General features: G+C 45.6%; 1 protein-coding gene across 5 annotated transcripts in view; it reads left to right on the top strand.

Moving 5' to 3' along the window:
* The window catches only part of Dock2 (dedicator of cytokinesis 2), a 417,576-nt gene that overhangs the window by 67,418 nt on the left and 323,562 nt on the right, over nt 1-26,596 (top strand). For all 5 annotated transcript variants that reach the window (XR_010055204.1, NM_001419946.1, XM_039087140.2 and 2 more), the window contains exons 10-22: nt 2,049-2,184; nt 3,585-3,660; nt 4,440-4,516; nt 5,135-5,260; nt 6,581-6,705; nt 12,744-12,842; nt 16,046-16,118; nt 16,233-16,336; nt 19,220-19,403; nt 19,526-19,623; nt 21,316-21,405; nt 22,589-22,689; nt 23,498-23,632. Coding sequence is in view for 4 of the 5 variants with exons in the window: in NM_001419946.1 (NP_001406875.1) it covers nt 2,049-2,184; nt 3,585-3,660; nt 4,440-4,516; nt 5,135-5,260; nt 6,581-6,705; nt 12,744-12,842; nt 16,046-16,118; nt 16,233-16,336; nt 19,220-19,403; nt 19,526-19,623; nt 21,316-21,405; nt 22,589-22,689; nt 23,498-23,632 (1,424 nt within the window). In the remaining variant the exon portion in view is untranslated. The remainder of the gene's footprint in view (nt 1-2,048; nt 2,185-3,584; nt 3,661-4,439; nt 4,517-5,134; nt 5,261-6,580; nt 6,706-12,743; nt 12,843-16,045; nt 16,119-16,232; nt 16,337-19,219; nt 19,404-19,525; nt 19,624-21,315; nt 21,406-22,588; nt 22,690-23,497; nt 23,633-26,596) is intronic.

Here is a 26,596-nt window from a genome sequence, read left to right as displayed (position 1 = left end):
AGAGTTCTGGACGCTAGACATCTGGCAGCAATGTGCTGACTGGGTAAGCTTGACTGAGGACAGACAATTCTTTGGTTTGTAGACAGCACCTTTCTTCCTGTGTCTTGTTCATGGGCATGTGTACATATATTCATTTGAGCATGCATGTGTGCATGCATATGAACATCGTGTGTGTGTGTGTGTGTGTGTGTGTGTGTGTATGTGTGTGTGTATTATATTGGATTAACCCATTCTAATGATTTCATTCTAACCACACTGTATCTCTAAGAGCTAACTTCAAGTGTAGTCATGCTCTGAGGTGCAGAGGTCAGGGCTTCAGCAGAGCAATTCTATGTTGGTAGAAACCGTTCAGGTGTCAAGGCCTCAGTGGCTCTGGTATGTCTCCCAAAACACATCAGTCTAGATATTTCAAAAATATAAATACACCATGGGAGGGGAGAATGCCTGAGGAAGACAGAAATCTTGAGAATAGAGAGAAGTCGGTTATGCAGAAGAACAAGAGGCAGACGTTTGCAGTGGAGGTGTGTTTAGGAAGAAAGATCCAGAGCTTAAAGAGGGTATTGTTTATCTCCAGAGCAATAAAGCAATCTTTGTGGATAAAAATAGAGAGAATAGTGAGGAGTCAGCTGGTGAGGACAGCTGGGTGTATTATGTCTAGTCCCTTTCACGTCAGCTCGGAAAGACGAGCATTAACAGGGCAGGAAGCAAGGAGTTATTAAGGTTGTTGGGGGGGGGGTGAGAAAGAAAACAAGACAATGCCAAAAAAGAAAAAACAAAAACCAAAACACCTCAACCTGTCTCCCAAAGATTAGTTCCTAAGCGGTTCCAGGGTGGAATGGTTGAAGGAGTCCTGCAGATCCTCTGGGGCAAGGCAGGCTGCAGATGGAGCAGGTTTTCTCAGGTTAGCCTTGCACTCCTGCCTTCTCTTTCTCCCTGCTCATCAGGGTGACTCCATTGCTAGGGGAGCCCTCTTTACTCCACCAGCCAGTGAAAGGGGAGCCCGTGGTGATTCAGGGCTTTCAGGAACAACTTAGAAGTTTTGTGCTTGAATCGGCAGGGAGGCAAGACAGCCAAAAAAAAAAAAAAAAAAAAAAAAAAAAAAAAAAAAAAGAAGCAGAACTTCTGGAGTACAGTTCTGAGCAGAGTTCCTTCTTTTGCAAGAAAACTCGGGTTTCGCTATGAAGGCCTTAAACATGGCCCACAGATATTATGGAAGACAATCTCATGCACTGAAGTCAACTGACGGATGAGGTGCATAGCAACATGGAGATTAGTGTTTGACCAGTCACACATCATAACCCGGCCAAGCTGGCACAAGAGATTTAACTGGCCCATGTCCTTGTAGCGGGATTTGGATCACGCCAGAGATTTGTTTTATTCCCAGAGGCTCTTCTCTCTGTATCTCCTCCTTCTCCTAACACAGTGAGAGGCAAGAGCTGGCCACTCTGCCTGGGTGCTGGCCCTGATGCAAGCTGGTAGCTTGTGCCCTGTGCATATGCTCACAAGAGAATGAACTCAGATGGTAAGCTGCACCCCAGCAAGGGCAGGCCAAGGGTTGCTCATCTGAGCCAGCATAATAGCATGCCTTGCTGTTTCTGCCCCATCTCATCCTCGCTGGCATGGAGCCCCATGAAGATGGGACATCTAAATATACCACAGAAATGACATGATGCTCAGGGCACGCCTCTGGGATGCTGCTTCAGTTACTAATCTCCATCCCAGAGTCGCCAAGGGCCAAGGTTATGATCCCGAGGAAGCTTTCCTATAGGGGAAGTAGGGATGTAAAAATAGCATCATTTTAACAGTACTTGGACAAACCGTCAGGGATCAGATGATGCAGCAAGGAAGCTCTGGAGTCCTGCCACTCAGGATCTTGCCTTCCGTATCTGTCCAAAGGGTGTGGTGATGTCATTTTCTTCCTTTCCTAAGATCTATGGTGACATTAAAATGATAATCACCATCCTTAGAAATGGCAGTTGCTCTGTCCCTATTCTATTTGTTTTTTATTAAAAGCACGATCATAACTGTTTTCCTCCCTGCCCTTACAGGATCTTGGAAACAAAGACCTCAACAGGGATAAGATTTTCTTGATCTGTCAAATAGTCCGAATCGGGAAGATGGATCTTAAGGACATAAATGTCAAGAAGTGCACCCAGGGGCTGAGGAGACCCTTTGGGGTGGCAGGTGATGTCTGATGTTCTGCGGTTACGTTGTATTAGAGCGCGTGTTTTATATGGCTGGATTTTAAAGATTATTTCCGCACCTCCGCCCCCTGCAAAATCTGGGCCCAGCAGCCCTTTTTAACGACATTTGGTGGCGGCTAACCGAAGTCATTGGTGACTAAGTTCAGATTTATGAGACGGTCGGTGAATAATGTGGTCCTAAGGTCTCGCGTAGAGCGCCCAGGAACGCCGCGCGGGCTGAGCAATTGGCGCCTCAGCTCCCCGCTGCCTGTGGAAAACGAAGGGCAATACGCTCCAGATCTAATTACGGGGAGCAAATCATTTTGGAAAAAAAAATAATATCCAGAATAGGAAATGCAGTTACACAGAGTGAGTCATGCCATCCGTCTGAATTCCAGATGAGAACAGGCATTTGGAGAGTCGGGGCACCGCAGGGTCCTTCTGTGCCACCCGGAGCCACGCAGTTCCACCTCTCCTCCGGTGCTGGCTGTGCGTGCACCCAGAGCCTCATCGTCCCTGCCCTACTTTTATGGTTTATGTGGCATCTATTTGGCTATTAGTGGAAGGAGCTATTATTTACCTAGTATATTTTCTTTTTTAATTAACACACTTTATTTCTACTAAAGTACATTTTTTTTCTCTCAAAAGATGATTTAAAAACCCGCGACATTGCAATTGGATACAACACTTTTTTTCCTTATTATTAAAATATAAATCGGGCGGGGGTGTGTGTGTGGGGCTGGAGGTATGGCTCAGTGGTTAAGAGTGCTTGCTGCTCTTCCAGAGGACCAGAGTTCAGTTCCCAGCACCTACATCTGACAGTTCATAATCACCTATAGTTCCAGCTCCAGGGCATCAGATGCCTACAGACCTCTGCACCCATTCCCACACACGAATTCAGTCACACACAGACCCATAGCTAGTGAGTAACTCATAAAGCAAAGCTTTCAAAGCTGATACAATGTAAGTTTCAGGTCATGAACTCTTTTAAATCCCTGCATCTCATCCATTTTGATATCTTGAGAGACTTCCTTCTGCCATTACAAGTCCCCTGCCTTCCCGTCATTCCTGGTGTGCTTGCATATTGCCTATGAAACCAGTTGGCAAGGCTCAAGGATCCAACAGTTCTGTTTTGTGCCATGTGCATGGTCGTGGGAAAAGGTTGTTTCATTGGATGCTTAGGTCCTGTGGATTTCCTGCCCCTAGGTTTTGTGGGTACTGAAGAGATTCACACATCTAACAAGAACCTTGCTGCTCAACTTGCAACCTTTTCCTCTGCCCTCCGCTATACCCCAGCCCTGCTCCTATGTCTCTCCTCTTCCCTCCTGTTTTATAATCCACCCTTCTCACCACCCCTGCCTGGCTTAACTAACTATTCATTCACTTGCTTTATCTTTCTAGTAATGGACATCACCGATATCATCAAGGGCAAGGCAGAGAGTGATGAAGAGAAGCAACATTTTATTCCCTTTCACCCGTAAGTGACTCCTGCGTGGCGCCCGGCTCCCCGCCCTACTCTTACTGCTGCCCTGGGTGAACTTGTTCCTGACCTCAGTAAGGAGGTAGGCAGTCCTCCCAAAAGGGCTTCCTGACATGTTACTGATCCAGAGACCTTTAATGCAGCCCCGAGGAAGGGTGCCAGGCACAGGGGTGAAGTGATGGACAAGGTCAACACCAGCCTGCTTATACTTTCAACGGGTAATTAAGGAGATAACCAACCAAAGCTTAAGGCATTAATTACAAGTGTAGCAGGGGCCTCAGAGTGTGAAGGAGCAGGGCGATTGGGAGCCAACTTCGTGGAAGACACATATATATCTGTGACATGAGAAGCAGGGCAAACAAGGAGGCAATTATAATTTCCTTGCTTGAAAATGACTCCATGTTGAGAGCAGTGTCAAGACTAAGCGTCACAGAGATCTCCAGGTAATGGGGCCAGTGACTCTAGACAAGGTGAGTAATTAGGTCTTACGGGAGCTACTGAAGTCCTTGCTACCTTTCGGAGAAGACATTCATGTCAAAGCCGTGGAGATCTTTCCTGTCATGTGAATGCCTACTACTGTGGCAGTCAATGGTTGCTTCAAACTGCAGAGCCACGCTGTTTGGGAAGAGGGCGCTGCTTTCTCTGAGCTGACAAAGGCAGGCTGACTTTGTACCTAAGCGGTGCTGGAGAGCTTCCTTATGGAAACATAGGACACAGGATGGAGACCCCATCCGGCATCACAGGAACATTCATCTGTGTTTTCTTTTCCTTCCTAGGGTCTCAGCTGAGAATGATTTCCTTCACAGCCTTCTGGGCAAAGTCATAGCATCCAAGGGCGACAGTGGAGGGCAAGGTATGGAGTCCCCATCATACAGAGTCCATGTACAAAGAACTTGCTGGAGTTCATGTACGATGAACTTGCTGTAGCCTAGGAAATGCTGCTACATCAGTAAACGGATCCAAGTCCTGAACCTAGACAGTACAGTGGGAAGCCTGAGAACCTGTGGGCTAGAGCACTATAGACCACCCACTAAAGCATAGGATGGGTGTTTCCTGCCTGAATAGCAGGGAGGAGTTGCTCTCTCCTATGTGCCAGGCCCTTTAAGTTACACATGATTTCATCCTTCCCCAAGTCCCCTGAGACTGTAGCTGGAATCTTTTCTGCTTTAGAAGACCTGGGTGCAGAAGTGGTAATAACTGTCAGGGGCTGATCCAGCTATAACTGAATGTTTGCCCAGGGCCCCTGGGGCTGGCCTGTTGCATCTGTGAATGTACCTGCTATTTTATTGGGAGAGGAAGAGGAGAGGGAGAGGGAGAGGGGGAAGGGAGGAGAGGGGGAGGGGGAGGGGAGGGGGAAGGGGAGAGGGAGAGAGGGAGGAGGGAAAGAGAGAGAGAGAGAGAGAGAGAGAGAGAGAGAGAGAGAGAGAGAGAGAGAGAGAGAGAAGTTGAGTGTTCGTGTGTTCCCTTCCAGGCCTTTGGGTGACCATGAAGATGCTGGTGGGTGACATCATTCAGATCCGCAAGGACTACCCACACTTAGTGGACAGGACCACCGTGGTAGCCCGGAAGCTGGGCTTCCCAGAGATCATTATGCCAGGTGAGACACGGCTGCAGTGTGACCTTCCTCAAGGGCAGGGCCCCGAGCAGGGCTGAGGAGTCAACTCCCTTTATTTCTTTGCCCAAACAAAACCACTGCAAACAACGTTTTCCTATACAGAAACTTTCATGCGTTCCGAGTGTAAGCACAGACATGACTATATGTATATATTCCCCTTCCTCCCAATCATACTGTACAGACACGAGCTACTTTAATAAGCTTTTTGTGAAGCTCTGCAACTCGCTTTGCCAGTCATGGGCGGCATTTTTGTTTTACTATACATACTGCAATCCCATTCTACTTGGGGGCTGGGTATTGTCACTCTCGAGTTTAAGAGTACATTTTTTTTTAAAAAAGATCTATTTATTTATTTTACATATGTGAGTACGCTGTCACTGTCTTCAGACACACCAGAAGAAGGCATCGGATCCCATTACAGATGGTCGTGAGCCACCATGTGGTTGCTGGGAATTGAACTCAGGACCTCTGGAAGAGCAGCCAGTGCTCCTAACCACTGAGCCACCTCTCCAGCCCACTTTCCAGCCACTGTCGGGTTTTTAGAGTCCGTTTTATAATCAGAAGGACCCATGTTTACAGTAACTTGTCCAAAAGCCATAGAAGGTGTTCAGGAGTCCCCTCAAGTCTTTCTGTGCCTCCCCTATTAACTAACCACTCCTATTAATACATTCGAGACTGCACAGAGGCTTGTCCAAAAGGAGACTGTGTAATGGCACTCTTTGGAAGTGTCCCTTTGGACTCCAACCTGAGCCTTGGGTTTCAGCTCTCATCCTTCCCTCTAGCTCATCCTTTTCTGTAGCAGAATGGTGCTGGTCCAGGGTGGGGCCTGTGCTGTGATTTAATGATACCTGCTTTACTTGAGATCTCAATGCCTACCTGGAAACTCCTTTCCTGGAAGCCCTGTGCTCCCTGCCCTTCATCCTTAGGCTCTAGGATCCATGGGAAATCTCTCAACCTTACTTTTGTGCAACAAAAGGCCTATCTGTGGTTGAGGGCCAAGATCATTTCCCTTGGTGCTTTCCTTCACCGTCCCAGAAGGTGTCGCTAGAGGACGGAAAGTAAATGGTTTTAACAGAGAAAACATGGCCAGATCGGACTACCCCACCTCGTTTTCTGTTGCTGATTTTTCCAGCATGCCGACCCTTGCTACTTACGTCTCCATCCCTCTGGTCAGGTTAAAAAAAAAATGCCCTTTCTAAACTGCTCAGGTTTTCATTTTATTAATGGTCCTTCCGGCTCCTTCCCGTCCCCTCCACCTCTGGTGAGTGTCCGACTCTAACTCTGATCTCCTCTTCATCCTAGGGGATGTCAGGAACGACATCTACATCACTCTCTTACAAGGTGACTTTGACAAGTACACCAAGACCACGCAGCGGAACGTGGAAGTGATTATGTGTGTGTGCACAGAGGATGGCAATGTCTTACCTGTAAGGGACTCCGGAGCGCTGAGTGACAGGACCCGGGGCTGAGGGACTGATCCTAATTATCTGCTCTCTACAGGATCAGAGCTTTGGGGAAGACATTGAGACACATGATCCACACTGTGTAGTTTGCTTAACACCTTGTTCTGGGGTCTAATTAGAGCCTAAGTTAATTAGTCTTTTTACCTAAGTATTCTTCAATGTATACTTCCCTGATATGTGTGTGTGTGTGTGTGTGTGTGTGTGTGTGTGTACACACGTACGCGCGTGAACACGCTTGTTGATAGGTTATCTTTTTTTGCAGTTTAAATGTTGTTTTCATTGAAGCCCAAGCTAGTTTAATTCAGGCAAAATCCATGGTAAAGATCAATACAGAGCCCTGGGCTGGTGTGGAGGCTCAGAATGTCTTCAAAGCAGACATTCTCAGCACTAAATCCAACTCCCGAGCGCTCAGCCAGAAATTTGGGTGGAAAGCCTTATTCACAAATTGGTCTCCGGAGGGTTAGCAGCACGCATTCAGGAAGGCAAAGCACATGGTTCTATTTACACAGCATATGTCCTGTACAATCTTTGTCATGTGTGTTTATATCTATTTGCTTATGTTTCCTTTAAGGTTGTCAGCACTTGTGTCCAGTGTGTGGGAGGGTTTTGCTTCTGAATTCTTCCTCTCTGAATATTTAGCTGGAAATGAGATCTGCTCTCAGCAGAAGTTGCAGCGTGGGCAAACATCCCTCCTAGGCCACCTATCGGGAGTCAGATAGCAAAGTAAGGGGGAGGGTTAGATGGGCGAGCCACCAGCCCTAGCCCTAGGGCCTGGAGCTCAGGCCTGCTGCTATGAATCACCTTCTGCCTAAGAGTGGCAAGCACCCTGAGGATAATAGTCCCCGAGTCAAGCTGGGTAGTGGCGCAGTGTTCATTATCACCTGAAGTTCACAGAAGGAGAATAGAAACTCCTGTGAAGAAAAACAGGTCTTGGGTCCTGCAGTTCACAGTGGCAGAGATGGGGGTTGAGTCCTCACTACAGTGCCTATACCTTGAGAAGGTTCTCCAACATATCTCCAGTTTCAAATGGAGGCTGCTAGCAGCTTCAACAAAACCCTGGGAAGACTCAGTATCGGCTTTAAATGTAAAGAAGGTTTTTACAACTGTCTTTTTGTTCTTAAAACCACTGTGGTTAATTAATTTCTGATGAGGAAAACCCTAGCATCATCCCTCTTTTGCTGGGTGCTAATACTTTTCTGAAAAAAAAAATAAAAAATAAAACGAGTGAGACACACTGGGCTGGAGAGAACACACAGGAAGACGGGAGGCTCCTTTCTGAAAGGAGAACTTTCATTCTGGGGAACGTGTGGATCCTCGAGTTGAAGTGGTTCTTGTCCAGTTACCTGTCAGAGATCTTTTAAACCTCATCATTAAGATATTGGTATCACGGTTGGGGATTTAGCTCAGTGGTAGAGTGCTTGCCTAGCAAGCACAAGGCCCTGGGTTCGGTCCCCAGCTCTGGAAAAAAAAAAAGATATTGGTATCACTTGCCTTCCACAATGGCAAAGGACAAATTAGAAGGGACAGTTAACAGGCAACCTGACATCTTGCCTTGGGTCTGATCCATTCTTCTGTCTGCCATCGCCATTGGGTGACGGACACCCGTACTGCAGACAAGCAGGAGGAGGAAGAATAACCATGTGGCACACTGATAATTCTCAGTTTCATACATTAGTGACGCTGTGGGGGAGTTCAGTTGACTGACTATTGAACATTGCTTGAGGAAGCCTGTGGGAGGCTTTTCTTTCCCTATTTGCAGACATGAATACTACTGCCTAATTAAGTCTCATGCAGAACATTCTAATATCCCTGAGCTGTATGGTGGGTTTCTGTGGGAACAGGCCCTATAAAAATGGTTATCTAGGGGCTGGGGATTTAGCTCAGTGGTAGAGCGCTTACCTAGGAAGCACAAGGCCCTGGGTTCGGTCCCCAGCTCCGAAAAAAAGAACCAAAAAAAAAATGGTTATCTATCTCCAGCCATCTTTGGTAGAACAGATCCAGTAAAGCAGTATGTTAACCTTACCCCAGGCCCATGTGTGCTCTCAAGGACCTTGCTTAGATGGGCAAATTCAGAGTCCAAATGCCCAGTATCCTTCCTATTCTTCTTGTGATCTCAGATCACGACTTTTTATTTAAAAAAAAAAAACCACATAGTATAGTCTCTTCCTACACAAGAATAGATACAATAAATGTTACTCGATACAGGGCAACAGGAGAGCCGTAGGTGGAGATGGCTTATCATGGCTAAGAGAAGCTCTAGGAGGGAATTGAGGGGGGGGGCGTCAAATAAGCAACCCATCCTGAAGCTAGTTACCAGAGATGATTCCAGGCCAAGCAGGTAGAGGCAAGAGGCAGTGTGATAACATGATTAAGACCATGACTTGTGGGACCAGGCAGCCAGGTTCAAAGCCCACCTCATCCTGCATTAGCAAAAGGGCCTTAGACTGATTCTTCATTCTCTGTGCACCCAAGAGTTTGAAGTGGGCCCCGCATGGGGCCAGTGATGGCACCTTACTCCTGTGAATATCAGATGGGGTAATCAACGTAATAGGTGTCCATTACTTTGGCTGTTGTCACCAGAAAGGCATTAGTGAGCCTCAGGTCAGATTCCACTTGTAGGTGTTAACTGGTATTTTCTCATCGTGGAGCCTTCTGGGTGTAGAATACATTCTCTCTCAGCGTCATTCGCATCTGTGGTATGGTATGATATGGCCCAACCCACACATGATTCCTACAAAGTCATCTGGCATGTGTGAGTGAGGACCCTGGGTTCTCCCAGTGAGACCTCTTTTCAAGGTCGAGTCTACATCGAAGCCTCCAGGCTTCCTGATGCCTATCCAGATTTTCAACTGAAGTCGTTGACACTGGCTGGAGGCTCTTATTAGCTGAGGGCCACGGGAACAGGCAGCGTGAAGAATAAAAACCTTGCTGAGACACGTGCACTTATGTATTGTCCTTAAAAATGGGCCCGCTGCCTGGTCAGAGTGTTTTCTTTATTTAAAAATACTTAAAAATTTATTCATTGAGATTTTCAAACATGAAATAAATTGAATAAATGTAACCCCATTCCCCCTAGACGCCCCTCCTTACTTCATCCCCCAAATTTCATGTACGCCTTATATTTTTGATGCTGCTAGTATGTGCATGGGTTTAGGACCATCCTTCAGAGCAGCGTCCTTGAAGGGGTAGGCCTTGTGAGTTCTCCCTAGGATGCTCTCCTGGCTCTTTCAATATTCATGTTGGTCTCTGAAGTAAGGCGTTTGAGGTGTGGAAAGTTTTCATCATTCTCAGAATAGCAGTGAGAACTTTTTCTCTGGCATTAGGACATAAAGATTGGTGATCAAGATCGTTTTGTGATATCCAGTTGTCGTCTATGAGGCAGTTTCTATCTCACCAGAGAAACATACTTATTTTTAGATTTTTATAGGCTATGTGAACATCATTGACGCTACAGAGACCACGAGCCCATAAATGTCACCACCATCCATATTTCTAGGCTGGGAGGTGTGCCAACTATGAAAGAAGGGACACTGCCCAAGGGACTAGTGGGTCTTGGGTGCTGTGCCACCCAGAGCCTCAGTTTACCTAGCTGTGGAATGGCCAGAAGAGAAGAGGTCATCAGAGGTGGTGATGAGATTTGAATTGAGTTGATTGGTGTATGGAAAGGACTCAGCATCAGGGTAGACAGGAAGCTCTTTCTCAGGGGTGGAAATCTTTGGGAAGCATGATTCAGTTTAATGCTTACAGAAGCTCTGTGAGGCTTCATCCTGTAACGGACAGCATCTTCCTTCATTTCCAGCTCATGGCTGTCTGGTCTATAGAAAGGGGTATTTTGGCCGGTTTCTATGTCCTGTTTTGTTGTGTTTTGTTTTATAAATGAAATTCTGTCAGAGGTACCATCATTCAGCACAGAAGCTGTCTTAGTTACTGCCCTATTGCTGTGGAGAAAGACACCATGACCAAGGCAACTTGCAGAAGAAAGCATTTCATTGTGGGCTTGCTTATGGTTCCAGAGGGTTAGAGTCCATGACCATCATGGTAGGAACATGGCAACAGGCTGAAAGTTTAAGGGCTGATAACTGATCCACAAGCAGCATGTGGGGGAAAGGGGGGGGGTAGTGGGAGGGGGAAGGGGAAGAGGGAGAGAGAAGGAGAGGGAGAGAGAAGGAGACTGGGCCTGGTATGGGCTTTTAAAACCTCACTGCCAACCACCAGTGACACACCTCAAAAACAAGGCCGAACCTCCTCCAACAAGGCCACACCTCCTAATTCTTCTTAAACAGTTCCACCACTGCAGAACAAGCATTCAAATATATGAGCCTATGGGGGACATTCTCATTCAAACCCCACAGAAGCTGAGCTCATTTCTTGCCTGTACCTGGACAAACAGGAGATTTTCAGTGTTAGCGGAAGGTCCTCTTTCCCACAGTGTAGTGTTCAACAGGAGCCACGGAATACCAGCCTGTGGCCAGCTTTGGTGACTCAGTCTGGCCGTGGGTTCATTGGAGCATCTATAGAACGTGGTGAGAGGTCTGCCCTCACTCACCAGAAAATTCCCTGTAGGCACTCAACAGACAGTTTCAGAGGTAGCCATCCAAAACTAACCATCAAAGCCTTTCGAAAAGGCTGGAGATTTGAGGTTGAAGATGGAAAAAAAAAAGTGGCATGAAAACCACACTGAGGCCCCTTCTGGGTGACTATAGCTTAGATAATATGCTGACGCCCAAACTGATTTAATGGACGCAAAGAATGGAGGAGGAGAGCCAGGGATTGGCAAGTAATCCCTGAGAATGTGGAGCCAAGGGTAGTGTATGTGTGTGTGTGTGTGTGTGTGTGTGTGTGTGTGTGTGTGTGTGTGTGTGCGTGTGCGTGTGTGTGTGTGCATGTGCCTGTGTGTAAGTGTGTGCGTATACACACATATCCTCTACTGAGGTGCATATTCTGTGTTCTCTTTGCTGAGAATACCCCTCTCACGTTTCTGCTCAATGCCAGTCTAGACCCTCCTTCAATATGCTTAACTGTCTTCATCTCTAAGGAAACTTTTCCCATTCCTCAGCTACACTTAAGTAGCACACAGTGATCTGTCTGTCTGTCGGTCGGTCTGTCTGTCTGCCTGTCATCATATCCCATTGTCAGAAATGACTGCTGAACTCTTCTGAGCTTTTCCCCCCACAAAGTTGACATTATGTCCTTTCCTCTGGGGCAGTGGTTCTCAACCTTACCAACTCCCTGACCCTTTAATATTGTTCCGGGGTGACCTGCCAACCATAAAATTATTTTTGTTGCTATTTTATAACTGTAATTTTGCTGCTGTTATGAATCGTGATGTAAATAAGTGGTATGCAGGGTTATCTGATATGCAATCTGTGTGAAAGGGTTTTTGACAATCCCCAAAGTGGTCATGACCCACGGGTCGAAAACCTCTGCTCTAGCGTCTAGTCTAGGCGCGGCCCTGGAGAGTGCTTCTCCAGTGCTTTACTGAATCATTGAAAACCTCAGCTTCTCACCCCAGAGTCGTTCCCCAGATCCGGTATCCAGGAGTCTTTCTGAAGCTGTTGCCATCTTCCAGCGCCCAGCAGGCATCCACCCGCTGTGGTGCATTACTTTTTTGGAGTCCATCAGAAAGGGGTTCCTGTTTGAACATGTTATGGACATCCGATTTTGGGTAGAAGTAGGATTAGTAAGACGGGCAGCATGCAGTAACTCCAAGGCTGGTTACCATTTACAGGAAGGCAGCCACATGAGTGCCTGGCGGGCCCCAGTGCTTTTCAGAAGAGAAGTAATGAAGCTGCAATTAAGCAGCTGTCACTTCTGGGCTGGCAATGGCAGGGTAGAAATCCACGATGTAGAGAGAGGGCTGTTGGGATAAGAGCCTGGCAGGGAGGGTTAGGGAAGGAGAAGCTATTCTTTGACCCTAACATTAACCTTGGCCTTAGGGCCAAAACTGCCTACCTCAGATAATGGCAACATTATAGTTTTTCTCTCCATTTTGTCTTGGTCAGAATGCAATTTGTGTGGGAGCCGGGGACAAGGCCATGAACGAGTATCACTCAGTTGTGTACTACCAAGTCAAACAGCCACGCTGGATGGAAACAGTCAAGGTAATAATGATATTAACAGTAAGAATGGCAGCGAATGGTTCATGGCAAGCCAGGCACGGTGTTGAGTGTTTTATTTAAGTGGTTCACTTATTGCTTCCAACCGTCCTGTGTCGAAGTAGACACAGAGCAAGTGAGTCGCTTGCTCTCAATCCCATTGCTATTGTGGGTCAGAGCTAGGGCTGCAACCTGAGGGAAGCTCAGGGTTCATGCTCCTCTCTGTTAGCTGAGAGACTGGAGGTGGGCGGGGCTATTAATACTCCCTCTTCAGAGTTAGGTCTTAAACATAGAGCAAGTTCCTTGAGGCCCAGCTCTACCGTCCCCTCATCTGATGTTTGATCCTGGGCAAGCCATTTAACCACTCTGCCCTGGCTCCTCCTCTGTAGAATGGGAATAACAATAACTGGGAAGAAGAAAGCATTTAATGCAAGTAGATGATTTCATAGAGGAGTATGCGCTCAGCTTATATTTCTCATCCTTGTTTGCCTCAGATGATGAGAAGCAGTTCTATGGAATCCAAACTGGATGTGGCTTTTCTTCAAGTGTCAAACATTCCCCCCTTCTATATGACAGTTTAATTCACTGTTCCGGGCATCCTCATGCCTGCCCCATTGTTCTAGTTGGCTCTCTGTTGCTACAATAAACACTAAGACCAAAGGGAATTAAAGGGGAAAGACTTTATTTCATTCACACTTCTAGATCACGAGCTATCGGTGATGGAAGTAGGGACAGGAAGTCAAGCAGGAATCTGGAAGCAGGAACCATGGACAAATGCTATCACTGGTTGGCTCCTTGGCATATGGCCAGTTAGCTTTCTTATAGCTCAGGATTTGTCCAGGAGTGGTAGTGCCCACAGTAGGCTGAGCCCTCCCACATCTGTCATCAATTAGGATGATCGCTCACAGACATGGCCACAGGCTAATCTGATCTAGATAGTTCTTCAATTGAGGTCCCCTTTCCAGGTGATTGTAGGCTTCATGACTATAGGTTGCAGTCAAGTTGGTGATAACAGGATATTGATTTAGTGGTGGGGGAGGAGAAGCATGTAGTCATTTCAAATGTGTAGGACTATGCCCTTCAAAGTCTTCCTCATATAAGTGTCCCAGGCCCGCAATATTCTGAATCTACTAAATGACATTCCGTTAAAAAATATTCCCCGATTAAATGGAGGGAATTAAATGGATGCTGAGAAATTTGAGCCAAATATAGGCTTCAAAAGGCAGATTCTTCACTCCAGGTTCTCATGTGGATGTGCTCTGTGGCAGTGCAGAAAGTGGAGAGCAGTGTATTTCCTAAGCTCCACTGGCCAGCGGGGCTTCTTTTCCTCATAGACCCATACGCTGGGTATAGCATTCTGTTGAACATACCTTAGCAATTCCTTGTCCTAATTTATCAGGTATGAACTTTGACAGACGTGTGAGCTTTTGAACAATATGTATGAACATATCATGTTTTCCTCCGTGGGATGACCTTGTCAGTTCTGGACCCCATTTATTGGAGGGATACAGAATGATGGGACCATCTTTATTTGGCTCTGAGTTACAGAAGCCATCATTCATGAGAGGATGCTGCCCTCTGAAGCACCTGCACGGGCTCTGAGACAGTAACTTAGCTCGTGTCTGGTAACATATGCACCGTGGCCAATGAGCTAGTCACCAGTTATCTTGTCCACTTAGTCAGAGTGGAGTCATCCCATAGTTTTCTTGCGAACGGTGCTTAGCAACCTGTGTTGTTTTATTCAATAGGGAAGAGTGACAAAGCTTCCAGGAAAATGTGAGTCTATCCAGGGCAAAGATGACTTTGGTAAAATGCTTCAGATAGAAGCGGCCGTATATGTAAATTGCCAGGTCATTATAATAAGCCGACGAATATCTCTGCTGCAACAGACATAGGTGACAGCTCACTGAACAGTGGAGCATGAGCGAAGCTTGCACTGCCTTTGCTAAAATATTAGCGGACTCTTTCCTCGGCCTATGCTCTGACTACAGACTCAAGACAGACGCAGGGCTTCTATTTGGTGAATGGTATTCACACCACGGTCCTCGCTTTGGTGCTTATCTTCTTGTTTTCTACAGTAGGCCTCTTTGCACACAGTCTCTGAAAAAGGACTGGGTAGGTTTTCGTGCTCTGTGAGCTTTCTCGCAGCCTGGCTAGACTCCTTCTATGCTAGCCATCGCCACGTAACTGTTATTGTCACCTGTGTGGACCGTGAGCTCCTTGGGTGCTGGGACTACCATACGTCAGCTGGGCCAGTGCTCTGAATGTTTGTGGCTCTTGGTAACCCTCAATCTTTAGGGAGAGCACAAAAGAGGCTACAGATGCCTGTGGGTCTCTCGGCTCTTTTGCTCAATCTGAAACACAGGCAGAATGGTGGACCCTCGGTCTCAAATTTTATTCTTTGAAACACCTCTGCTTGTCACTGAATAGCTGCCCACACGGTGCAGGTATGATTCTTGCAGATAGCTTAGCTCGTCTGTGTCATCCTGAACTGCCCATGAGACTTAGGAAGCAGTGTGTTCAAGAGCCAGGCTGAAAGCACTTCAGTTAAAGATGCTGGTGGACTGGAGGTGTTTGTGTTGGAGGAGGATGCTGAGGTCACCGGTGGGTGGTTATCCTCGTGTAGGCTTTGAAAGTAAAAGCATCAGCTACGTGTCAACCAAAGAGGGGATGAGTCTAGATATGCACACTGGAATATATGCATATATATGCATAAATAAATATACTATACACACACGCATCTATACATATATGATTGGAGTGCTTTATTAGTTTGCGTATGTGAGAGCCATCAAGCAAGGTCCCAAGTGGTCACTGTTAATTTTGCAAAACTGGCTGCAGTTGCCAGGGCTCCCAGGGCATGCAGGGAAATGTGTTTGCTGCAGTTTGCATTGCATCAAACCACATGCTATAGTTATGTGACTTTCATAGCAATGTGGGGAGACTCATTTTTCCTCGCTATAATTTATGGATCTCTTTTCATTGGCTGGGGATGCAATTTGCCAAATGGATTACATCCGATACTTTATTTTCTCCTTATAGCTAGTTCTTATGTAATTTATTTACAGCTCATCAGCCTTGATGCGTGGGAAGTAAATCAGCCCATACTGTGTCCAAGTTAAAGTGGTCAAGCCGCTGAGGTGGGGGTTGGGCGGGGCTGGGGTCCATTCAACTCGTTGTCCCCTGAGCTGTTGTTTCTGCCCTCTGAGGTGGCTGTCCCTATTGAAGACATGCAGAGGATCCATCTGCGGTTCATGTTCCGTCACCGGTCGTCACTGGAATGTGAGTATGCCCTTCTAGATATGCCTGCCATGCCATTAGAGAGGGCTGGAAGAGCTGGTTGGCTCTCAGAGTTTTCATTTTTCTTTTTCTTCTGACCTTGCGATGCTTTTCCAGCTAAAGATAAAGGAGAAAAGAACTTTGCTATGTCCTATGTGAAGCTCATGAAAGAAGACGGAACCACTCTGCAGGACGGATACCACGAGTTGGTGGTTCTTAAGGTACAGTGGAATAGGGCCCACAAGGGGCAAAGCCGTGCCAGCAGGATGGATTGGTCACTAACAGCAGGGAGTCTGACATCCTACTCACCAGGACTCATGAGCTTCGACAAAATCTGTGCCTGTCTGGACCTCTGTTTCCTCTTCTTTGAGCCCCCAGTGTACCCTTATGAGGAGGCGATGAGACATTTGTTTACAAACAGGACAGCACTGAGCAAAGGCCTCGCCTAGGCTTTAGTTCACTTCCAGATACAAACTACCAGTGATGGAAGGAGGGGCAGGAAGTCAAGTAGGAATCTGGAGGCAGGAACCACAGAAGAATGTTAGTTTAGTGGTTGGCTCCTTGGCTTATGCTCAGGACCACTTGCCTGGGAATGGTAGTGCCCACAGTGGGCAATGCAACGACATAGTGGAAATGCTATTGTTACAGGAGGAAGAGGGCTCTGAACTCTTTTCAGGAATATGTAAAAATGCTTGAAGGATGCTACACTGTGGCCCTTACAATCTAGAGCCTTAGATCTTGCTGTTCATTTCACAGGTTCCTAGGTCTCTCAGTTTCATTTCTCTTTCCTCCCTTTCATCTTCTTCACGGGAGATGGGGAGAGGACATCCCCAGGGATTGGACCGAGGGTGTCATGTGAGGAAAGCACTCTGTCACTGAGTTAAAGCTCCAGCTCTGTTTCATTTCTCACAAGCAATATAGTGTGTAATACTATAACAAAACACCTGAGGCAGGCTACATGGTAATCAAAGAGGTCGGTTACCTGTGGTGCACACACCAAGCTCTGGTGAAGGCTGCATTCGCTGTGTCACACCATTGCCAAGAGATTATGCATGAGAAAGAGACCGCATCTCAAACAGGATGTCAGATTTGGCATAGCCAAGCTCAGGATTTTATAACAATCCTTTCTTGAGAAGTAACTGGGATCCCATTGAGAGCTACCTACATTCCTTCCAAGGCTAGTGCCCCAGTGGCCCAAGGAGCTTCAAAAGCTCTTGTGATATCAACTTGGCACTGGCTAGCAGCTGTCCAGCACACAGATGTTGGAAACTGGATTGGTTTCTTCTCTCACTGCTGTGACAAAATACCTGGCCAAATGCTGAAGGAAGGGAGGGAGGGTGTGAGGAGAGGAGGGAGGGGGAAAAGGGAGGGGAGATAAGAAGGGAGTGACAGAGGGAGAGAGGGAGGGAGGAAGGATTCTTTGGGTTTATAATTCCAGAGTAAAATCCATCATGGTCAGAAGGTCATGGAGATAGGAGCTTCAGGCAACTGTCACATTACATCCCAGTAAGCAAGCAGGAGATAACCACCCCTAATCAGAGACCTAGACGTTGTCACATCTTGGGTAGCTTTTCCAACTTCAATCAATCCACTCCATTATTTATTATTTTGCTATGTTTTGAGACAGGGCTTCACTATGGAATCCCACTGGCCTCCCTGGAATGCCATATGTAGATCAGGCTGACCTGGAACTCACAGGCATCTCCCTGCCTCTGCCTCCTAAGAGCTGGGATTAAAGATATATGCCACCACAGCTGACTGATTAACTAGGACTTGGAACTCCCCCAGAGTCACGCCCCGAGGCTTATCTTCTAAGGGATCCTAGATCCTGTCAGGTTTGCAGTTGGTACTGTCACATTCAAGCGGCAGCAAGCATTTACGGCGACAGATGTAGAATCTTAATGAGATGAAGGGGCCATGTAAGCTCTAAAGTGTATATACATGCTCACTTTTGAGTTTTACCTCCAAGGGCTTGGGCTGTTCGTGAAATGGTGTGGGGAATGTTCTCTGGGATCTTCCCTGCATGCTTTCCCGCTCTCAGAACAGGAGGATGCAAATACCAGGCTCCGGCCGGAGGCAAAGCATGTAGCCATGGAGTGGGCACAGCTAAGAGATCAGCAAGGGCCAGAGATTCATCTCAGATCTCTCTGCTTTCAGGTTCACACGTGTTGAACATGGCCACCATAACCACGTCATGAAACTTTTCTCTGAGACTCTTTGCCTTTCTCACAAGCTCCTCTCTTCTACAGCTTCTGATTTCTCCTGCATCACACAGGAGGTTTTCTTGGCTTGAAAGTCTTTCTTTCCCAACACTCTGTGAACTTCTTGGGGGCAGAAAAGTGGCAACAGCTCATTTTCCTTTTCATGTAACTCATTTTCCTCATCTGCGAACGGAGGATAGCAGGCTATGTTTCAAATGATTTTGAGCCTTAAAAAAGGTAAACTGAGGCAGAATAGGGACCTGGTATAGCTCCTGTTGCAGAGGGAGGACACAGTAGGCATGGTTTCCTAGAATGCCTACTCTCTGCTTGGAAACCATACAACTCCATTTATGTATGAGAAAGGTGACCCAGAGAGGTCAAACAGTGAACCCAGGGTTACATGGATTTGAGTGACAGAGACGGTCCAGACCTATGTCCTTTGTCACTAACCCTTAGTTTAGAATGGCTTCCCTATATTACTGTTAGGCATCTGTGGTTTCTTTTGTCTTAAAAATTTTTTTGGTTCTTTTTTTCGGAGCTGGACCGAACCCAGGGCCTTGCGCTCACTAGGCAAGCGCTCTACGGCTGAGCTAAATCCCCAACCCCTTGTCTTAAAAATTTAAGGTGGAAAAAATTTTGAGGTGGATTCTATTATGGTCTGGGAGTTTCAACACTCTCACAACCCCTTAATACATAGTCCACAGAGCCACGGTCTTTCCATTAATATGATTTTGGATTCCTACTTGCTTTGTGGGAGAACGACCCTGCCCCATATTGCTTCTCTGGTGATTTCTTTGCATAACTCCCCCCCATAACAGTGCATATTATTCAACCATTACAAGTGCTACGTGGCAGTGTACACGTGGTCTTGCCCTGGAGCAGTAAACAAAGTGTTGTTTTCAGGGAGACAGCAAGAAAATGGAAGATGCCAGCGCTTACTTGACACTTCCTTCTTATCGATACCATGTGGAAAACAAGGGAGCCACTCTGAGCCGGAGCTCCAGCAGTGTTGGGGGCCTTTCTGTCAGCTCCCGGGATGTGTTCTCCATTTCCATCCTGGTGTGTTCCACAAAGCTCACGCAGAACGGTAATGGAGCCTTGAGAGTCGGGCCTGTGGTGTTCATGCACGGGAGCAGGAGACCTGGGGGCGGGCGGGTGTGGATGGGTTTAGTCAGCAATGACGAGCTTCTCTCTGGATTCTTCTCTTAGTGGGTTTGCTTGGTTTGCTGAAGTGGCGTATGAGGCCGCAACTACTCCAGGAGAATCTAGAGAAGCTGAAGATTGTGGACGGAGAGGAAGTAGTGAAGGTCAGTGGGACTTTGCTTGGATTCATCCACCCGTGTCTGAACTGTAATGGGTGACACAACATTTTGATGGAGTCAGATGACGTGTCCGCTGATGACAACATGCGACCCCCAACCCACCATGAGGAATCTCCGTTGGGAAATCCAGGCAGGCACTGAACGTTGGGCATCAAAGCACTGGCTGAGTTAGGCCCTGGAAAGAAAGCAACTTGGGTGTAGATCTCAACTCCCATGCTTTACGTCATAATATTATGACTAAGACACATTTCTCGGGATTGTTGTGAGCCTGTGAAGTGATAACATTTAAAAATTACTCAGCAGTCTCTTACACATAATAATAGGTGAGCTACAGCATATGAAAACATAGGAGATTCGATATACATTAACTAATATTCTTGCTGTTACACACTGTCACGCAGAATAATATAGCAGCAGTCTAGTCTCTTAATATGTATATTGGTAGAAAGACAAAAAAATATTTAGTTTGTGCTGCTGGGAAGCATATATTAAAGATGAGAAAGAGAAAGACACCGGGGGCTTGCATCTTAAGTAAAGCAAATAAAAAACACTGCAAATGCCAGTGGCAGCAGAGACGGTAATATCTGAACAACAGGCCTAATTAAACCAGCTCTCTTCTGCAGCGTTAGGGATTGAAATGAGTTTCCCAGTGGTCCCGGTGATGGTGTTTCCATCAAGAGCTTGGAATAGGTAGAAAGCAGAGATCGAACATCTTTGTATGGTCACTTTGGGTCTTGAGGGACCATGGGGGTTGTGTTAACTGATCCTTAGGAGGGTAGAGGGAATCACATTTTATTTAATTGCCCAAACCTGGAGAAACAGTGGCAGAATTTCCTAATCGATGCCTTAAATATACACCATTGACCAATCTACCTAATTTAGGATGGCAAGGGAATTCCCCCAGATCTGTTGTCTTTGGGCAGCCTAGAGAAATAAGCTGGGGAAAATGAGATTGCATTGTCTTCTTGTTGTCTATTATTTTCTTCTTTAAAAACATTTGGTTACTGAATTTTGTTATTATGTACATACAATATTACTATATGTTATATACATAATATATATATATATACCTATATGTATACATATATACCATATATACATACTTATGTATATATGCCTGTATTATAGGTAATACATACATATATATATGCCTGTATTATAGGTAAGGAGAACTGCCAAGTGCATCTCAAAGAATTCTTATACATGTGCACCCCGTCTAGCTTACAGTAATGAAGGTGCCAGACCTTGGTTGGTTTGTGGAGGGTTCCTCATATGCCTCCATCAGGGGAGAGGCCATTATGCTAAGCACCATGATCATTGATTGGGTGGCGTTTGGTTGATGTTTTCCCTTGCTCTTTCAGCTCATGAATACAGAGTAACTGTATGTCCGAGTTACTGTATTTAATGCCATGTTCGTAAGAGCCTCCTTCTTGCTGCACATGGAAGTGATTTGCTCTTCTGTATGGTGCAGGATCTTGTCATGGGAAATGTCATAATATGTGTATATGTGCCACCTGTATGGGGTCATGTGATCCCAAGTCCTGTGGCTTGTTCGCGAGGCTTTTCTGAGCCCCTTGAATGTGGCTCAGCGGATGTGTTCTCTTGGAAAGACACACAAGGATGAGATTTGTGGGCTGTCTGCCCTCTTTCTGAATGCAACCGTCCTTCTTTATCCAGTTCCTCCAGGACACTCTGGATGCCCTCTTCAACATCATGATGGAGCATGCTCAGAGTAACGAGTATGACATCCTCGTCTTTGATGCTTTGGTAAGAGTGTGGGGACAACCGTTTGGTAACATCCGGTTTGAATGTTTGTCTCACTGTGAGAAAACAGAAACATGTTGGCCCTGTGGTTCTTCCCACGAATATTGTGAGGTTTTAGAAGTTTTGACAAGCAGACCGAGGAGCTGTTTCAGTGTTTCCAGTTCATTTGAGAGTCTGAGGCTGGGCGGGTGACCTGGGTGGGTGTGGGGGGTTAAGTGTTGTTGTCAGATTTTTGATGTCTGATTGACAGTGCACGGGACTGGGGAGTGTTAAATGACTACCTTGGCTTTCCAGGATTTCCAGGAGCTATCTGAGGCCAGGTTATAAAGCGCCCAGATGTTACCCCATCTGTCTTACCATCTCTTCTTGATGCCATATAATTAACCAGGGTCATTTCGCCCTTCCCAGTGAACTTTTCACAGTGGACTGCCATCCAGATTCCCCATAGGGGAGCGAGCGCTTATCTCTCGTTTGCAATTCCATTTTTCTCCATGCTATGTGAAAAGAATTATGGGAACCATCTGGGGCTGGAAGTATAGCCCTGTATTAGAACACTTACCAGCATGTAGAGGCTCTGGGTTTCACCTCCCATCACTGTCAATCAATGAATTACTTATTACGTTTACTATAATTTAGAGGAAAGAAAGACTGTTAGGGTTGTCTGGGACCAGCAAACTCTTGATGCGTGCAATACCCCTGTGTCATGGATGTTTGCATTCTGGAAGAGGATGCTTGGAGATAAATGGGCTTTCTCAGGTGCAATTCAGGAAGGTCCCCTAGAATGCTAGCCTTACAAGAAGGTTGTTTCATGACTAAAGGTCCTTTGATTAAATTAACGATGGAAGGGTTGAATGTTGCATGAGTCTCCTGGAGACTCATAAGGCACAGAAGCATATAATTGACTCTGGAAGTCCTGCAACAAAGGAGGCAGTCGAATGACAATCTGAGGTTTCTCTTAGTTGAGTAGGAAATCCTTTTAGCTTCTAATACCTCAAAGCATACTTTTTGAATTATTCCTTTTTTTTTTTTTTTTTTGGTAGAGACAATGTATTAGTGAAAAGGATTAATTGTTCATTAGAGGGATTAACTCCTGGGGAAAGAATTGTGACAAGGGTTCAGTTATACCAGGTGAGCAGGCTCTGGGTACCCTCCCGGAGCACCCCCAATAATTCTGACTCTTCCTCAGATCTACATAATAGGACTCATTGCAGACCGGAAATTCCAGCATTTTAACACCGTGTTGGAGGCTTACATCCAACAGCATTTCAGTGCTACCTTGGCCTACAAGTAAGTAACTGTGTGTACAAGGATTTCCTATACACCTGTGTTTGTCCTGGTAAGATACACGGGGCATGCGGAATTGGAGCATTTCCCATTGACACTAGTCCGTGTGAACTCTCCCTTTTCTAATCACCCAAGCAAGGATTAGATGATTCACATATCCTAAAAATAACCAAAAAACCCCCCAGAGATTGGGTGAATAATTTACTGTGGCAAATAAACAAGTAGTTTAATAGATCATTCAGCAAGTCAACTGGTGTTTATCAAGTAGTTACCTGTGAGCACCAGTGCGCATGCTCGGAAGCTCAGTGTTGATTGGATGTAGTAGACCCAGCCAGGATCAAAGATGGAAACCCACAGGAAAATTTGGTGGCAGCCAGTTTATGAAGAAAGGTGGGCCAAGCATTCCAAAGTCTGACCTACCGGTGATGAATAACCGTGGAAAATTTCTAAGCAGAGGCTCTCCATGATAACTAACAGTGACATGTCTATATAGAAGAACTTGAAAAAGACATTATTACCACCGTACTTACTCATTCCTGATTATGCCTAGTTTTTTTTTTTTCCTCATCAAAAGATTATTTTTTCCTTCCACACTTTAAGGCTGGCTTTTTCATGGGCAGGAAATACTTATTCATCCCCTGTAATAAATATATTTCAAAGCAGTTATTTTTGTGCTTGCAAATGAGTCGTGAGCTTTGCTGCACCACCACCTTTAACCTTTGGATGAATGCCTTATAATTTCCCGAGCAAACGAATTACCATGCCGTGGATTAGAAAGAGATGTATTTTGAAAATATTATCCCTTGTTCAGGAAATTAATGACGGTGCTGAAGACTTACTTGGATACCTCCAGTAGGGGCGAGCAGTGTGAGCCCATCCTCAGAACTCTCAAGGCTTTGGAATACGTGTTCAAGTTCATTGTCCGGTCCAGGAGATTATTCTCACAGTGAGTATTGTCCGAGAGCGATTGATTAGCGCTGCAATCAATACAACACAACACGATAATATTTTTAACTGTAGGAGATTTTTTCTCTTATTGAAAATAGAATTTTTTTTTTCAAAAGCATTTACACCAAGATTGGAGATCTGGCTTGGTCGTAGAGGGCTTGCAGACCATCTATGTGGCTTTATCCCTAGTACTACAAGCAAGACAAAACAAAGAGAGACAGGAAAAAAATATAGCTAGATTTTGATTTAAAAAAAGAAACCTTGAAAATTCAAATCTAGTCCAGAGGTCAGGAATATATAGTAATTTGGTTCTCTAAGCTCTTTTGGAAAAGACAGAAGGACAGTGATATTTCACCAGTGACTGTGACCTATGTGATTTGAGACTATTTTGTTTTTAACATTCTTCCTTTAAGTTAAGATTATTTAAGGAAGATTTCTAGAAGTCTGTGTTCAGTGTTGGAGAGGCTGACTGGGGAAGAGCGGGGCTCAAGAGATTTGCCATTAGTGTGGCTCTTGTAGGCTGTGGTGGTAGACGAACTGGTTTCTGAGGCTCTGCTGTCTACTCTGAAGGTTACCACAGCCGACACTCGTGATTATGTGTCAGGGAACCTTATGGGACTTTGATGCTGAGGATCAGAGCTTGGCTGTGTTCCTGAATGCCACTGAGGATGGAGATATCCAAATGTATTATGTTTATCTAACTATATGGTGAAGTTAGGTAGTATTGATTAAATGTGCACTGGATTAGTTGATCTTCAAGGGTTATGGTGTCTAGACCAGCAGTTTTCAACCTGTGGGTCATGACTCCTTTGTGTGGGGAGGGCCAAACATCTCTTTCACAGGGGTTGTCTAAGACCAGTGGAAAACATAGATATTTATGTTATGATTCATAGCAACAGCAAAATTACAGTTGTGAAGTAGCAAGAAAAATAATTGTATAGTTGAGAGGGGGGTCACCCTAACAGGAGGAACTGTATTAAAGGGTCGCAGCGTTATTCTGTTCTAGACGCTTATTATCATGAATGAAGACTACTTAACTGACATTGACTTAAAAGAGAAACATGGCTTCATTTTAGTTCATAATATTGAAAAACCCAGGGAGTAGATGGGGCCCGGGTGTGGCTGTGTCCAGGTATCGTCATAGAACATACCCACCCCGTCTGGATCTGGTCTCTGCTTTCATTTTGCTGGTCATTTCTGAGTCTTTTTTCCCGGTATATGTGTGTGTGGGGGGAGGGGGGACTTCGTATTCTATCAGCTGAAACTGCTTTTGCTTCCTTGTCATTCTAGCAAAACTTTATGTGCAGAACAGTCTTAGGTCATGTGCTAAGATCTTAATCAGACGGCAAGACTGTGGGACTTCGTGAATGGTGTATCTGTGCTCTTGTGTGCTGTGGACAAGGCCAGTTACTTAACAGTCTAGACTTTGGCGGAAAAGATGCCTTACCAAAGACAGCTGAAATCTCCATCTGTCACCTGATCGTGGTGGCACAGGTTTCACTCTCAACAAGGTGTCTCCTTGGGAATTTCCCTAAAAGGCTGAACGTTTCGGGTAAAGAATAGGATGACACCCCAACCCTGGATGCCTTAGTTTATTTAAAAAGTGAAATATTGGTTTCAAATTCTTCAGCTTGCCAGCTAGTTAAATCTTGGGGATTACTCTTGCAAATTTGCTTGACATGTTTTGTTGTTGTTGTTTTTCAAATTATTTGTGAACCAGACGTGGATTTCCGTCTTTGTAAGAGTTGACTTTCTTGGAATGCAAGGAATCGGACTTTGTAGTTCCAGATGCACAGGTCGGGTCAGGATTTCTCATCTCTTCTTTTGAGAGAGAACATTTGGTCTGCAGGAATAGATCCTACCCTTTGATTCACCGTCTCTTCTTCCTTTTGGTATCATCTTCTTTTCTTTCTCCCTCTGTCTCTCTTTATTTCCTTCTTGCCTTTTCACTTTCAGATATCTCTCCCATGCTCTCGAACAGAGTAAATCTGCTTATTTTCTTTTTTTCTCTGCCTCTAAGCACCTCATCTTGTAGAACTTCTAACCCTTCAGGGTGATTTTTGGTACCCAGTGGCTTCTGGTTTCCTGGGCATTGGGCTGGCATCTCTTGCCTTTCAAGCACATGCGAGATCACTAACACAGACAAGAGATGATGTCTTTATGGCAACAAAGAAATACTCTCAAATATTTCCTCTGAATGAAAGTGCACATTGACCTACAGAGCACCTGCAGCCTCACAACTCTAGCTGCTGGCTGCTGTATGTCCTGTTTACTGCAAAGGCTTTAGGAATGGTCCGTTTCTCCTGAGTTTGTAAGGGCACTGAGGGGTTGTGGTGCTTTCCCACAAGCAGGGACATATTACTTGGAAACTAGGAAGCAGAATGTCAGTGCTTTGACTTCTAAAACCATCTGGAGAGGAGTCACATAATTATTGCTTTGGGGGTTCATTGTGTCTGGCAGTGTGGTTTCCAGATATGTCTTTGTTCTTCTGTCCCGTGTGTATAATTGCTGATCTAGCTTCCAGTATTTGTTCCCCTGCCATTTTTCTTTGTGCGTCCTGCTCATGAACACTCGAGAGGGTGAAGATTCTCCTGTATCAACACACAGGATTTGACTGGATATGGGCAGAAGAGAGGTAGTTGATAAGTGGAGTTTTAGTTTACTACATCTACATTGGTAGAGATGATTCCTTTCTATCAAGAGCCAAAGGAAACGAGTTTCTTGTACTCTCGTTGAGTCACCAGCTGCCAAGTTCAGTGTCCGGGGCAGGTGTCTCTGGCTACACACAAATCTGAGCCACAGCTATAATGGAAGCTGTCAGAACAGGTCCTTGCTCCTGCTACATGGAGTCATCGATCAAATATGAAAAATCCCTATATTATGGCTCATATGTCCAACAGATCCCTAGGGGCCATACACATGACTGATGTCCACCAGACATTTGTAGACTGACTGACTCCTC

The sequence above is a fragment of the Rattus norvegicus genome, chromosome 10 (genome assembly GCF_036323735.1).
Source record: "Rattus norvegicus strain BN/NHsdMcwi chromosome 10, GRCr8, whole genome shotgun sequence".
In the NCBI taxonomy this organism is placed as follows: Eukaryota; Metazoa; Chordata; class Mammalia; order Rodentia; family Muridae; genus Rattus; species Rattus norvegicus.
The sequence above is the reverse complement of the archived record's forward strand: the minus strand, read 5'-3'. Positions and strand labels throughout refer to the sequence as shown.